The following is a 16633-nucleotide window of genomic DNA, read 5'->3' as shown; positions in this document are numbered from 1 at the left end:
CCAGTGGTCCGTACACAGAGCCAGTAGTTCACACACAGAACCAGTGGTCCGTACACAGAGCCAGTAGTTCACACACAGAACCAGTGGTCCATACACAGAGCCAATGGTCCAAAGATTTTTGTTTCTCTTACATTTATTTTGTTGGTTTTATTTTCTGAGACAAGGTCTTGCTGTGCAGTCTGGGCTAACCTTGAACTTGGAATCTTTACATCTTTGTACTTGAACTGCAAGCATGTGCCTCCATACCAGGCTCCCATAAGTGAATTCAAATAGTCTAATGTTGTAGTTTTTTTGTACTTATTGATAGTATTCTAATTCTTACCCAAAAAGAGTCAATAGCATCTACTGCTGGGCTTTCTTATGTGGTTTAAACTTCTGTCCTGTTTGTGTACAAAAAGGACAGGTGAGAAGGTAGCCCTTCCATAAAGATAATTGCCCCTTCCTGCCAGGCAAGACACAAGATCAGAAGGCTATTACAGCATGCCTATCCCAGGATTAAAACACTTCATCACTCTTAGGAGCTCATAAACTCTCAACAAATATAAAGAATATTTACTTTTTTCATCTGCACTAAGCAAACTTTGTTTTGAATGAAACCGGCTTAGACTAGTGCCCAGTGCTCAGTGGGCCTCAGACTCAATGTCTAGACCCTGGGTCCTCCTGTGCGTCAAGCATCTGCTTAGTGAGACAGTTTTCCTCAGCTGTCCAGCCTTTCAAACAGATTCAAACAACAACTCAGAGAAACAGAGACCACAGTCTATCATAGCCGTTGGCTTCTATATTTATGTTGTATAATCAAACTACAAATCCAATTAAAATGTTTACATGTCAAGTAAATATTATCCGCATATTCCATGTGGAATTTTATTGAATTGAAGTGAAACATATTCTTCAGAGTCTGACCTGACTCCCATTGAGCTGGAGGACATTTTATGTGAAATTTTCTGACATATAATATTTAGTATATACAAGTGAGGGCTTAGCTTCAATTTATCTTCATTTCTCATTTCATCTCATTTCATTCACTAAAACCTCCAACCATTCATATGGCTTCTCGTAGAAGTGCCAAATGGTGATGAGTCCCCACCAAGCAGATCCTGTGCAAATATTCTCAAGAGGAGTCATCCCCAGAAACCCCAGGGATAGAGCCTGGCAGCGTGCATGGCCCTGGGAGAGCTGTGCAGAGAACAGCGTGGTGCACGGTGACTAAGCTAGAAAGAATAGGACAAGCTCTGTGTGCAGCAAACACAGTGTGCATCTGTATCCTCACAGAATCCCTCAACCGGATTTGTTGATATCACACGCATTTAAGATATTGACTTTGGGAAAGGCTCTGGATGAATAAAAGGAAAAGCCATTACATGTATAATGGGGGGCTCTACAGTAATCATAGCAAGAGAGCTGAGTGACCTCTTTCTGACATTTTCATTTCATGAAAAAATAGAACCAGTTGAGACCTAGGCATGGTGGCTCATTCCTGTAATCTTATTGCTTTGGAAGCTAAGGCAGGAGGATTGCCATGAATTTGAGGTCATCCTGTGTCTTAATAAATAAACAAACAAAAACAATCAATTACAATGAAATGACCTTTCAGTCCAAATGTCCTCACTCTCTCTATCCTTCTTGCCTTTAGGATGTGGCTGGGTGGTAAACAGGAAGACTAGAAGGTCCCTTTTGATGTCCAAAGTCATTCACTCCAACTGACATGACAAATGATTCTGTGTGTTCTTGAATTTAAAATTGGCCATGCTATAACATACATGATTATATGTTATTGCAGGTATAAGCAAGAGGCAGATAGTTTTTAAAAAGAAAACACATATTATTTTTTACTTTCTGTGTATTCATGTTTTGTCTACATGTATGGATATATGCCATCTGTGTGCCTCGTATCCATGGACTCAGAAGACAGTATTGGATTTCCTGGAGCTAGACTTAAGGGTAGTTGTGAGTTGCCATGTAGTTTCTGGGAGTTGAACACTAGTCACCTGCAGAAGCAGCAAGTGCTCTTAACCACTGAATTATAGCTCTAGCTCCAAGAAACAGTTCTTCTCTGGAATGCCTGTACTACACTTAGACCACTGTGGACACTAATTATTAATGTCATTACACATGGAATGCGAATACAGTGTATTCATGCTAAACCAGGAGTGGTGACTTAGAATTCTGTAATTCTAGTACTCTAGAGGCTATGATGGGAAGATTACATGTTTTAGGCCAGCATGGGATACACACTCAGATACTGTTTCAAATCACAAGAAGGAGAGAGAGGGAGGAGGGAGCAGAAAGAAAAAGAACTCAAGCTTTATTGGATCTGTACTGAAATCTGTTTTTGTATGACCATGGTCTGAGCAGCTGCTCTGTGCACATGGAAACACAGCCATAAGCTGTTCCCTCGAGGTGGCACATTCATTCTAGGTGGTTTGGGTATGTCTCAGCCGCCTACAGCTCTCTAGGGGTTAATAATGAGGCCTTGTCAAGTCCTGAGCTTGTCTTTCAGCACCTTCAGAAGCCTTATAGAGTTGGTGATGACAACACCTTGACAATGTGCAATAAAGACTTGTGTTAGTTATTGTTCTATTGCTGTGAATAGACAATATCATGACCAAGGCAACTTATAAAAGAAAGCACTTAATTGGGGGCTTGTGTATAGTTTCAGAGGGTGAGTCCATGACAGTCATGGTGAGGAGCATAGCTCTGGAACTGTAGCTAAGAGCTTACATCTGATCCACAAGCATGAGGCAGAGAGAGTGAGAGAAAGAGAGAAGGGGGGCAGAGAAACAGACAGAGTCAGAGAGACAGACATAGAGACATAGAGGACAGAGAAAGAGACAGACAGAGCTGAGCATAGGTTGTGGAAGTTGTATTACTAGGGGGTGACGCTCCAACAAGGCCACACCTCTGAACAGTTCCACAACTAGGGACCAAGAATTCAAACATATAAGTGTATGAGGATGGGATTCTCATTCCAACCACTACACTATTGAAAGTCAAGTTGTTGCTAAGTATCCAAACTATAGTCACAAATGTTCAGAAATTTGGGCTGTCGAAATGGCTCTGCAGGTAATAGCACTTACTCACTGCCAAGTCTGATGGCTGAGTTCCATTCACTCACACACACACACAGTAGAAGGGGAATATACTCCTGCAAGTTGTTCCCTGTTCCACATACATAGCAGCACACACATGCTCCACACATAAACACACACACACACACACACACAAACAAAACTTAGTGAAGAATTTAAAAAGTAGTCTTTTTCTACTTATATGTGTATGTACATCTAATTATAATACATATTTGTTTAACTTGTTGCATGTGCTGGGACTTGAACTCATAGCCTTTTATATATACAGCCTGGCCGGCAATAGGCAAGGCTAAACTTGCCTATACATTTAATGTTTTAAAAACTATCTCCTTTTCACAAAGCCTCTTTGTATTTATCAGTGTGCTGGTAAATTTGGTTCTAGAACCTCAATATAATGAACAAATCAACTAGGAAATTTAAGTTTTTAAATTTGTATTCCAAAATATCCACCAAAATAAAAATTTGGTTTTTATATATCTCATTTATATGAAAAAAACTTAAGTATATAGGCTTGGTAACTCTCTTCAGTAAAAGACAGGGGTTCAAAGTCAAGGCTGTCCCCGTGTTTATGTGGCAGATGGTTACCTTGGGTCTTGATCTTGTATGATGATCCATCTTCTATAGCCACTCCTCATTCTGGGCACCCCGTTCCAGTTTGTTCTCTGATGCTGTGATAAATACTGCAACTAATATCAACTTGAGAAAAAGGGGGTATATTTGGCTAACACTTCCATGTCTCAGCCCATCATTAGGGAACATGGGGACAAGAACTCAAGGCAGAATCTTAGAGGCAAGAACCATGGAGAAATGCTGCTTGCTGGCTGGCTCACTGGTTTGCTCTCCACTTTCTGTCTTTCTTAAAAATAATAGGTTTTAGATTATTTGTTTTGTTTCATGTGTATGAATGTTTTGACTGAATTTGTGCATGTGTTCTATGTGCATGTCTGATACCTGTAAGAGTCAGACAAGGTCATCAGAGCCCTTGGAACTGGAGTTTTGGGTAATTGTGCATGCAGGTTCTGGGAATTGAACCCAGGTCCTCTGGAAAAGCAGCAAGTGCTCTTAACTGATGAGTCATCTACCTTAATTCGGTTATCTTCTTTATATAGCTCAGGCTTACCTGCCTAGGGATGGTGTTGCCCACAATGGACTGGTTACTCCCCCATCAATCATCAATCAGGAGTCTCTTGTAGACATGGCCAAAGGCCAATCTGATTAAGACGATTCTTCAACTAGGATGCCCTCTTCCCAGGTGACTCTAGACTGTATCAAGTTGATAATAAAATTTAAGTAAGTCACACTTCCTTAGTAGAAGCCATTGTAGACTTGGTCTAGTCCTTTCCTAATATGTGGGGCCCAGAAGAGGGAAAACATGCTCCTTATAGGGGACATTGACAAGGATAGCCCATGGTGGACACCTAGACACACAGTACTTGCCCCTTTGTGGTGTTGTATATTGGATACATATTCTGACCTTAGGATGTTCTGAGATATTCAGTAAATGAGGCATTCCATTTATTGGCCTAATAGTATCCATTTATTGGCCTAATAGGATTCAGCAACTATGTTAGTTGGGTGATTTTCCACCCTAGGTGGCTGAAGGTTTATTGTAGAACCTACGCTGATACCCTTTTTGGCCACTCAGCTGTTCAGCATATTAACATATAATTCTATACTTCTTCATATCTTCACGGGCCGAGGAAATCTCAAGAAGAAATCATTATGGTCACAAGAGGGTAGCTTTTTGCTGTGTCCTTGAGATGGCTCAGCAACTTGGATCCAGCCAGGGACAGTCTTTGCTAGCCTGTGTTCTATTTTGACCTAGAGTCACTCTGGATATGCCCTGTGTGTGGTCCTGCCCTCTTATCTGGTCCTCTCATACCATGTGTGTATGATATGGGATATAGAATACTCCAGAAGGACGGGTGCACACACACTCAGCTCTCCCTTTTTGTCTCATGATCCTGTCTTTGTTGGTTCAAACAGCGCTTCTGAGAAACCTGTGGTTATAAACTGCAGAAAAAGTGAGGGTTTGTGGCAGGGTTTTTGCCCCTGATCAGCTCCTTTTGTCCTCCTGGGACACTGGCTGTGAGTTCCTCTATTGGGGCTTATCTCCCCCACCGCCACCCCCTGTGCTTCCTTCCCAGTTATTCCAGCTCTAAGGTCTATGATGGTTTTGCCTTTCTTTTACATATATGGAGCCCAAAATAGTTTTCAACAATTTCCCCCACTTTATCTTGTAGGCTCTTGAGCAAGAAGCCAAGACAGAGAGAGCAACCATGCCTTCTGGAGCTGCAGAAAGTGAAGAAGGTATGCCTGTTCCTACCCCATGTAGGGAACCCAGAAGATGTGGGGTTACTAACCAGTCTGTTAATGTGTGCAGCAAAGAGCATAGCAGGAAATAAGGGGTGTAGAGGCAAGACCCGGGGTTGTGGGGTATATGCACAGCACCTGATTTTGTTTGCTTCTTACTCAGCCAGCATTTACATGATGCCACTTGCTAGCCCTGGACCAGGTCCTTGTGGTCCAGATGTTCAGAGCTGCCTCAGCACAGCCTTTACTGGTGTCTCCCAAATGCCCCTGGTTAGCTTTGTTCAAGCTTTAAGACAACCCTCTGCTCAGTCAAGCTTTGTGTAACTCCTCCTCTGGGCTCGGATGGCATATCTTCAGGATGCTTCCAAAGGCACGAATGTGCCTTTGTTGTCACGAGGAGTGGACAGTACTGCTATCGTTTAGAGAGGAGATGTGATGTGTCAGGGGCGTTTGCCAGGGTCCAGAATGGTCCTGACAGCCTCGATCCTACAGAGCCGATACCAAGGTTGAATGCAGTTCTGCCAATGGTGGGGGTTCCCACTGCGAGGTGACTTTTATAACAGTGTTCTTATTCTACTCCACATAAGGCATGAAGAATCACTCAGCCATGCTTTTCCAGAGCATTCAGCTTGCCAGCAGGAACATCATTTGCTCCTAATTCTATTCAGCATGTCTGAGTGTGTGTGTTTGTTGGGGGGGGGGTGGGGGGTGTTATAAAAGCCTTACTGTACTTCACACATTTTCCCTATACAAATAATTCCAATAGTAAGTCGAATACTAACCATGTTTTTATTGTGGGAAGCATTCTTACTTGGATTTTTGCATATTTTGTGCTTCTCATGTGAAATAGAATTAAATGCAGAATCCCTCTAAATCTAGGCACTACATCATGGCAATTAGGCAAATCTAATCATCATGCACATAGAGCACCACTGGGTTCTTTGGTTTTGTAGTATAAGTGTTTATTGGGCCGGGGTGCAGTGTAGGGGATCAGTCCTCCTTGGCCAAGTCCTTCCTCATGGCTGCTAGCACATAGTTCAGCTCTTACCACTTCCCTTGGTGTGGATGTGCATGCCCACCCTCTTCTTGATGAATTTGAGCACACTTGTCCTTGGACGCCTTGAGCAGCTCCATTACTCACTATTAAGCCCATGCACCTCCCAGATCAAGTCCCACTCGGAACTGACTTGCTTGGTGAGGTGCTTGTCTCAACTTGTTAATGTTCTTCATCAGCACGTGGCCCTTGTTGAGGTGCATGGCCATGAGGTAAAGCAAGACCACAGCTGCTGCTTTCCAAGGGCACAGGAAAACACTGTTAATGTTGAAATATGAATGATCTTATTATCATTTTCCTTTTGCTACATATCTTAGCGAGGGTATCATATTGACATCTTTATTTTGAAATCATATGTAGATATAAATAAATATTCGTGTCTGTGGAGTAGAATTAATTATCTATTTGATTTTGGGATAACAATGGGAGTTCTGAAGGATCAGAGGATGTGAGGGAAAGCCAGTCTGATAGGGCTGAGATGCTGGAGTCAGGGACAGACGTGGCCAGATCCTTATTTCTCTGCCGTGCATGCATGTTAACAGCTGGTTAGTTTTTTGATTCTGCATTTAATTAGCAGCACAGTGTAGTTGCATTCCAAGTATTTGACAGCTAGTGTAAAATTAGGTCCTCTGCCTCTGTGTTGGCTGAAAAGAAGCCTTGGAGAAAGAGCACTCATGAAGAGTTGCTGGGGTCTGTGTATCATCCATGCATACTGCACCTGCTCCTGGGTAAAACCTGAGCAGCTGAGCTTCCTGCCCCCGCTGCTTCTTGGGATTGCCTTGGCTGTGTTCTGTGGCCACTGCTGCTCTGCCTGCCCAAGGAGGTAGTCTAGGTAATGTTATGTTTTTCTCTTTGAAGATCACTATAAGAAACTTCTTTCTGGTCTTGTGTCAGGAACGCTGGTTTCCCCTAAGCACTTGGCCCATTTTTTTTTTCTTTTTACTGCTGTAACTGTAGCTGATCAGGTTTCTTACTTGACTGATAGACATACTTGTAGGAAAGTTTCTGACCTGCCAGTTCTGAGTGCTCACTGCATCTTTATATCACCTCTATTTCTTACGCTCCACTCCTTTTAAAAGTCAACTTCTGAAGTTTTATAGGGATTATCTCATCTCATGCATCTTTCTTCCCTTATTGTCCACCTTCAAACTAATTGAGAACAAAAGTGAAGTCTAAATAAACACAACATTTTGGAGTTCTTGAGCTGAGGGGGCTGGAGGTTGTGGCTGTACAGGAAAACAAGCTCTCCAGGCAGAGTGTGGCAAGTGCGCCATTTGCAAAAATTGCTTCAAGCATGTTGTAGCTTGTGACAGTGGCAGAGTCAAGGCGGGCCGATGGAAGATGTGCCCCCAGAGGTGGGACCTAAAGGAGAGAAGGGAATTCCAGAGAGTGGAGATGAATGGGAGAGAATATAGGTCAATTTCCCATCGGCATACCCATTTGTGATAGGAGAAATACCAGGAACACAGACTTGAGGGCAGCCAGATTGGCAGGGATTTTAGAAGAGCTGGGGGAGGGGCTTGTAGCTTTTCCCAGAGTATTCTGGGAGCTGCCAAACTGAAGCCAGGGGATTGGTCAGAGTGCTTCAGAAGGGCTATAACTAGGCGAGAGGTGAGGTAGAGATAGATGAATGTTGTCTAGGGCAAAGAGGGGCTAAAAGTATTGTCTTGGGTGAAGTGGGAATACAGGAATGTTGTGGGGAGAGAGATAAGTGTGCCTGGGATGTGTTTCTGGGTAGGCTAGAAGGCAGGACTATGACATACAGTGTACTCAGTTTAGACAGGATGAGTTTGATGGGCCTATGGGACAACCAAGTGAACAGGTCTAAAGGCACCAAACCCAAAGAGTTTGGCAAGATCCCCCAGTCTGCTAGACCCACGTAACAAGCAAATTTTGTAGAAATTCTAGATGATGCATTGAAGGAATGTTAAGAGCTATTTGCACCTTCCAGGAGAGGGCACTGTTCGACTAATGTGAAGGTACTTGGCTTTCTTCCTCTCCAATGCCTACCAAGACTCAACTGGAAGAAAGGACATCCCGAAGATAAAAATGTCCAATTTTTATTTCTTCTTAATGCTAAACTGAACTTTTCTTTGAGCATTAGAGATTAGACAGATTGTGCTTCTCTCCCCCTGCTGTGGTAATAAGTCAGGGTGGAAACTTTAACCTGTAGCTGTCATAGAGTAATGAACTATAATAACTTTAGCCTGGAATTAAATTTGCTGTCTTTGTGTGTGTGATAAATGATTCTATTATTATTATTGTGAACCAGTTATGGTTTTATAATTTCATGATTGTTATTGTGTCTGAAGAATAATTGGGAAGTTATTCTGAACAAATTAAATGACCCTGTCTAGTCACTGTTCTATTGCTGTGAAGAGACACCCTGGCCAAGGCAACTCTCATAAAAGAAAGCATGTAATTGGGAGCTTGCTTATAGCTTCAGAGGTTTGGTCCATTAGGGTGTGGAGCATTGTGGCACCCATGATGCTGGAGCAGTAGCTAAGAGCTACATGCTGATCTGTGGGCGGTGGAGGAGAGAGAAGAGAGAGAGGGAGGGAGGGAATGAGAGGGGAGGTAGAGAAAGAGAGGTTAACACCGCAAATCCCACCCCCAGTCCTGGTGACACACCTCCTCCAAGAAGACTACTGCCATCCAATCCTTCTAATCCTTTCAAAGAGTTCCACTCTGTGGTGACTCAGCACTCAAATACGGTAGCCTATAGGGGCCATTCTCACTCAAACCATTACAGGCTTCAGATCACTGAAAAAGAAATAAGCTTCATTTTCTCACTTGCCTTCTTAGTCTCTTTTACCCTTTGGATTTTTCTTTTGCTTTATTTTCTTAATCCCCTGAGAGAAGGTCTTATGTAGAGCAGGCTGACCTTGACCTTGTTATATAGCCAAGAATGACTTTAAATGGCTTAGCCTCTGCCCTGCACCTCCCAAGCACGGCAGATTTCAGGTATGCACCACCATGCCTGCTTTATACCCTAGGACTTTCTGAAGTGATATGTCCTGACCTAGTCTTGGTAGATGCTCTGAGAAGTATGACTTCTTTCACCAATTGTACCTAAAAAATGCTCTGTGTGAAACCTTAGAGACCCAGGTGCATTTGATGTGTCACAGCTTCTAGTAAGCCAGGAATCAGGAGCTTGTGTAGCTTTGTTCGACTCAACTGATCAATAAAAGATCCTTAGGAAGTGGTCTGAGGAAGGCACTCTGGAGAGTGATGCTGGTCGTATCTCTCATCTCTCCTGACCCTTCTTCACAGGTCTCATTTGTTCCTATGGCCACCTAGCTTCTCAGCATCTATCAGCACAGTGGCATTCTCTGCAAACGATCTAGAGAGGCATCTTTGAAACTACTCATGGTCCCCTTGTACATGGGAAGCCGTCTGTATCTCCTAACACTCTGCCAAAACTCCCTTTATATTCTTGTGCTTTTGAGACCCAGGCCTTCCCTTATATGGGGCCATTTGGCCTCTCTGTTTCTTGAGTTCTGAGATTAAAGTTGTGAGCCACCATACTTGGTTCCCACAGCTCTTGGTGCTGTTAGAGGCACTGCCTGCTTATAGCTTATTGGTCATAACACAAGCTGAGAACAATTAAAATCCCAGGAACCACTGCTCAAACCCAGGTTGTCATTGCCACCTCCTCCTCCTCTTCTTCCTCTTCCTTCTTCTTCCTCTTCTTTTTCCTCCCCTCCTCCTTCTCTCTCTTCTTCTTCTTCCTCTTCTTTTTAGTATTTAGTATACTAAATATATTTATATAACTGAGTAATATTATATATGTATATTTATATTTTGTATTTATATTTATTAGTATTTATATATTAATTATACAAATGAGTAGATTTGATTATATTACATGTAAATAACATAGTTTGATCCATTTAAAAATTCTTTTGTAAATGGGATAAACCATCTGTGTGATATACTGTCTTCACTTTTATGTGACTGGTCTGTGACTTTATTTTAATAGCTTCTCTCTTTAGTCTTGATCTCCATAGTTTCCTCAAGGAAACAGGGAATGGGGATTGGAACATGTGTTCCAAAAGGGCAAAACCATTTCCTTTGAGCTGGGCAGGCTCAGTTGTTGGCCTGTGTGCATCTGATGGAAGAGGTCAAGAACCCAGCATGAGACACTGCCTGAGCAGGCAGCATGAGTCCTGTGGCTTCTCTACTTGGATAGTCTGTAACTGTGTGTTTTGTGCCTACTCTGTACTGTGCACTATTGTAGACCTGGAGATTCAGGAGTGACCAAAAGCAAGCAATGAGAGCCCTGCTCTGATCTTTACTCTCAGTAATTTCTTCCAGCATTTCTGAGAACTTGCTGTGTACCAGGCCCTGTTTTAGGTACTGAGCTTGTGGATGTGAACTGAAGGAAGTTGTGTGGACTCACTCGTGGAGTATATATACTAGTGGTCATGGGGGAGGGACATTTCTGAGCATTAAGAGTTGACTTTTCTTTGTGATTAGTAGCTCAACAGAGATTTGGCTTAAGTAGCATATCTTGTCTAGGAGTCAGAAGTCAGTCAGTTATCTATCATTTTTCCTTTTGCACTGTGGTATCCCAACCACTCCCAGACAAGAGAACCTATTTATTTATTGCTTGTTCACACTGCCGGTCTAGAATCTTCTCTGGTGTTTATGTGATGGAAAAAGTGTAACATCAGGATCATTGCCTGGAAATGGTAATCTCAAGCTTTTGTGACTGGGAAATTTGTGGCTTACACGCTCAGACTCGTCTGGCTGCCAGGCAGCAAGCAGACAGCTCAGAACTCAGCTCTGCCATGGACTGGCTTTTCAGCATTATAAAAGCTGCTCAGCCCTGTTTGCCTTTCTGGCAATGGCGGCGGAGGGTGGAGGGGAGTGAAGGTGGGGCACTTTGTTCAGTATCTCATATAATCGTGGCTAGCCTAGGGCCAGATGCCTGGTTTTAAGTGTAAGTTAAGTAACTGCAGCCTATACGGAAGTGTAGGTGGTGATCTGAGTATATATTATGAGATACCAGGGCATACCATGTGTGTCGAAGTGACTGAAGTGAGTGGATTCTTGCTTGAATTTTGTTTCTGTAGTTTGTGGAGAAATGGTGGGCTGGTCTCCATATTTCAGTGTTTCCTGTCAGTCAGTGTTGGCAGAACAAGAGGGTTCTTATCCATACAGAGTTTCCTTCCTAAGATGTTTTATTTTAAATATTGTAACTTGGGGCTTTTTAGAATGGTTACATGTGGTATAAGTGTATCAAGATGTGAGCCCTTTAAGCCAGGGCAGCCTGGCCATGAGATGTTGGGGGCTGGGAGTGTCTGCCATCAAGGAAGCTGTTTTCTGAGATGATGACTCAGTCGGAGATACAACCACCTCCTCCCCTACTTTGGAGTATCGAAGGCCCTGATGAGTGCCGTTCACTAAGAAGTTGGGGAAGCTGAATAGTGGAACATACCTTTAGTCCCTGTACTTGGGAGGCAGAGGCAGGGAGATCTTTGTGAGTTTGAAGTCAGCCTGGTCTATAGAGTCAGGGCTATAAAGAGAAACAATGCCCTGAAAAACTAAAAAGAAAAAAAGAAATGGAAAAAGAAGAGAAGAAAGGGAGGATGGGGAGGAGGAGGGAGGAAGAGGAAGAAGGAGGGGAGGAGGAGGAGGGAGAGGAAGAGAGAGTAGAAAAGTGGTTACTGGAGGCTGAGAGAGTGGGAGGTTGGGGAGAGGATGGAGGTCTTATGGGGAATTTGGATGACAAGTGTCAACGTCCTGACATGTTCCGTAGCACATCAGTGCGACTGCAGTTTATAACACCTTAGATAGTTTAAGAACTAGAACAGAGGTATTTACAGGCTCTGAAATCTAAGGCATGGTGGAAATGTAAATTTCTCTGATACACTGTATGCTTGTAAATACATATAAGCCTGTATTGATGAAGATAATTTGTTAGTTCCTTGAGAGTTTCATACAACTTGTTTTGATCATATTCACACTACCTCTCCAACTCTTCTCTGATTTAACCCGTCCCTACCCTTCCAACTTTGTGTCCTATTTTTAATTCTTCAAGACTAATCTGCCCTGCCCAATTATTCTTAGATTTGTAATTTTCCACTGGAGAGCGGTCAACTAACCATGGGCTATATTCTAAAAGAAAACTCTCTCTTTCTCTTTCTCTCTTTCTCTGTGTGTGTGTGTGTGTGTCTCTGTCTGTCTGTCTGTCTGTCTGTCTCTCCCAGCCCAGTAACTAACAATTGCCAATAGCTCTACAGTTAGGGGTCGCATTGTGTGCCCAATACCCTACTCCATTGCTCAAATTTTGTTTGGTGCTTGCTGTCCCAACCACTATGAGTTCATATGCATATTATCTTGTTGTTTCCAGAAAACAAAATGCCATTCCCTACATCTGTCTCTTACACTTTCTCTGCTTCTTCTTCCACAATGATCCTTAGGGCTTGGGAGGGATGGATATGGTATATTTACATGTTTTAGGGCTGAGCTTTCTGCAATCTCTTAGTCCCTGCATCTTGACCAATTGTGGATCAGGATGTTAATCATCATCTAGTGTAAATAGAAGCTCCTTGTGAGAGTTTCGAGACATATTGATCTGTGGGCATTTAATGACAGATGCTGGCATGGATGTAGGGACAGGGGAACACATATTCACTTGGAGAGGTGGTATAAACTGGTGCAGCCAATATAAAAATAAGTGTGGAGATTCTTAAAATAAAGTTTAAAAATTATGAAAAGACTGCAGAAAATATTCCTCTAAACCAGAATGTGGTTTGCTGTTACTTCTTTCATCCTACAGGGAAGCCCATCTTTTTTCTAGGTTTTCTTTAGAGATTTAGTTTGCCACTCCATTTTCCCTAAAAGATATTACTTTCATCAACAAAGGTCCAAAGATAAAGATAGGGTGTCAGTCTGAAAGCATGCTCATTTTGTACACTATTAGAATAATACTAGCTTTCACCCATACATAAATGAAAAGTCTTCTCACCTTGCATTTTATCACAGAATTGAAGGGTGGTGGTTTGAGCTGGAGACAGTTTTGCTGACCATCTGGTTAGACCACCTTCAGTAGCTCACAACCCTCCCCTCCCAACCCTATGGTTCACCTCAAATTTATTTCCCTCTTAATTTGGAGTCTTTCTTCCAAATGGGTCAAATTAGCAGGCTTGGGACGAGTGTAAAACTTAGCTAAGGACCAATAGATTCGGAGAGCTTATTCTGAAAACATATTCCTGTAAATGGCATTTTTCTATTCTAACTAGCTCATATAAAAGACACACAGCCCTGATATTTTATTTACAAGCTATAAGCCAAGTTTGGGCAGGTTTGGGGCTATTCTGACTTACATCCCAGCCACATGTCCCTTGTTACTTGCTGTTTTTCCTGACCACCTCTTACACGTGGAACTGTTTGGGCCTAGTGTGGTATGTTCTGACGCGACCCGCCACTCCAATGCATCAATGTGCTCATGGTCCATCTCCTCCCATGGCAGCCTCCTCCTCACTTCTGTGTCCTTTCTCCTTCACTGGTTTCTCCTGAGACCCCTTGCTTGATCCTCAAGTCCTGCCTCTCTCTACGTTCCAGTCACAGGCTTTAACCTTTTATGGATCAATTAATTTGGGGAGCAAGGTTCACACAACAAAAGCTGGTGTACATGAGAATTCTTTTATCTTGGGGCAACCTGATCTTTGGCTACACAATTTAGCATTTGAATACATAGCAGCACCAGACCAAGCCCAGCCTAGCCCAAGAATTCCTCTCTTGAAGTAGACTCTAAGTGAAGTCAGGGGACATAAAAGCAGTTCTAAACTAAATTTACATTTTATTTATCTCTTTGAAAGATGGCTTACTTCATCTTATTTAAGTAGTAGATTAAATTAGGAAAAAATATGCCCTAATTTCACGTTGAAGTATAACCGGCTTTTTAAAAAGCCTGTGCTTATTGGTGACTGGTGATTTGATTGCAACCAAAATTTGAGGCTGATGTTCTCTCTCTCAACCCATATTTGAATTTTTCACTCTTGAGAGCCTAAGGACAGAATGTGCATGAGTGTAAAAACTCATAAGAGACATATTAAATAGGATCATCGTGTGACACATAATCAAGAGGAAAGAGGGCGTATGTCCGCACACACTCTGTACAACATTTTGTGTGATAACTAAGTTTAAAATAAAAATTAAAAAAAAAAAACATCCATTCTACATGAATTTCAATTGCTCATCAGTTTCTACCAGATAAAATTTCCTGAAGATCAGAGCATCAAATGTTTTAAAAATGATTCGAAATGTTTCCCTAAACATTATCAGAATGCCAGTCAGTTTTGAAGCTGAGCTCAAAAGTACCTTTGGGGAGGAGGGTTGATCGTGACGTTCGTTCGTTAGCAGTGGCCTTTAAAGTTGAGCCAAGGAGATGGCTTGATGGGTAAACCTTGAGCTTTCTAAGTGTGGGAACCAGAATTTAAATCCCCAGAACCAGCATTAAAAGTGGGGCCAGTGTGGAGGCTTGCCTGTAACCCAGAGCTTTCGAGGTAAAAACAGGGGCTCCTTGGAGCAAGCTGGCTAGCAAGAGTATCTTAACAGCCAGCTCTGAGATCAGTGAGAGATCCTGACTCGGTCAACAAAGTGCACAGTGACAGACACCTGTGTCCGTCTCTGCCATCCTCATGCCCGTGCTCTTAGGAACATATATGACCATTCACATACATACAGCACACACACATATATGCAATAGTAAAAAAGTAAACATTAGAAAATCATGAACTGTGTTTTTGGTTGAGTTTTAGGTGAGATGTGTTCATATCCAGAACTCATCCTTAAATGTTTGATTTCCATGCTCCCGCCCCTGCTTGAAACTTTAGACATATAGGGGCTGTATTTACGCCTGCTGGTTTAAATTCTTCCATATTTCATATATAGCCTTTTTTTTGTGGCAGATCATCCTGTTTTACTTCACTCGAGCACAGATAATTTGGAATATCTATATTAAGAATAATTGTGTAGTTGAGATTTTTTTTTTCTTTCTTCTTTTAATAAAACTGGAGTGGCAGATTCTTGTGAGCTGATTGACATGGGTCCTGGGAACTGAACTCAGGTCGTCTGGAAGATCATCAAGCATTCCTTACCACTGAACCATCTCTCCATAACCCCTCAAGTAAATATTTTAATCATTAAAAAAGAAAAAAAGGAAGTAAGCCCTGGCTATGGACAAAGAGAGACCTGTGGCTGGTGTTTTTATATCAGTCAGGGGCAGAGCAGATGGCCATCCTTTGTATATCCTAGCTTGATGCCTGGCTCAGTGAACAAAGCTGTCTTATACCTAGAACTCATAAAAATCAAATCAAATTGAGGCAGCACAGTGCCAGAGGAGGAAGACAGACAGAGACCTGTGGACTGCCGTGCCTCCCACAAAGCTGCCCTCCAGAGCTTGGCACAGGAGAGTCATAGACACCCCTTACTGCCATGCCACACAGCATGATGGATCATGCCCGCCAGCTGTGTGGTCAGCCTGCAGTGAGAACCATCACAATGTGGGAGTATGTGGTGGTCAGGTGGGAGAGAAAGAGAAGAGAAGCAGCCTGAGCATTATGGAGAGAGATGGAACTGGAGACTCAGGAGTGAAGAGGAGCCGCCTGTTGAGTGGCTACTTGAGGTCATGGTGAGGTACCAGCCTAGGCTGCCACTAAGGGCTATGTCTGAACCTATAGCTACGCAGCAACAGGGGTCTGTATCAATGTCCATGGCTCATGTTACCACCTGAGAACATGGAGATGTCCCTAGTTGGGGCAGCTATCAGGGACCGCATGGATGTCCAGGGGTTATATATAACTGGCCCCTCCCCTCCCTGGATGCAGTGCTCTGGAGGACTAGACCCATCTCTCACCAGTGGCAGCACTTGGGAAAGTGGGTCTTGCTCCTTGCATAGGCAGCACGGTGGCCCTGGTGGCTTGGGTGAGCCTACCCCAAGGGTGTGAGTGTGGGAGAGCTGGCTCCACCTGCGATGGGGTGGCACGGATATAGAGGTGATGACCCTACTTCCTGCCTTTCACCACCTTCTGCAGCCAGGAAAGCTGCCACAGGCTCACGAGCTTGGGAGAGCTATCCCTGTCCCTTGCCACACTGCAGCACTTGGGTTCTGACCTGGCCCTGGTGACAGAGGTGCAAGTGAACTGGCTCTGCTATTTATGTGCTC

At 43.1% G+C, this 16633-nt stretch overlaps 1 protein-coding gene across 3 annotated transcripts in view; it reads left to right on the top strand.

Moving 5' to 3' along the window:
* Arhgef28 (Rho guanine nucleotide exchange factor 28) overlaps window positions 1–16633 on the top strand; it is a 302649-nt gene that overhangs the window by 148937 nt on the left and 137079 nt on the right. For all 3 annotated transcript variants that reach the window (XM_031359805.1, XM_031359806.1, XM_031359808.1), the window contains exon 7: window positions 5333–5399. In XM_031359805.1, the coding sequence (XP_031215665.1) occupies window positions 5333–5399 (67 nt within the window). The remainder of the gene's footprint in view (window positions 1–5332; window positions 5400–16633) is intronic.

This window comes from Mastomys coucha, unplaced genomic scaffold (assembly GCF_008632895.1).
Source record: "Mastomys coucha isolate ucsf_1 unplaced genomic scaffold, UCSF_Mcou_1 pScaffold8, whole genome shotgun sequence".
Classification (NCBI taxonomy): Eukaryota; Metazoa; Chordata; class Mammalia; order Rodentia; family Muridae; genus Mastomys; species Mastomys coucha.
The sequence above is the reverse complement of the archived record's forward strand: the minus strand, read 5'-3'. Positions and strand labels throughout refer to the sequence as shown.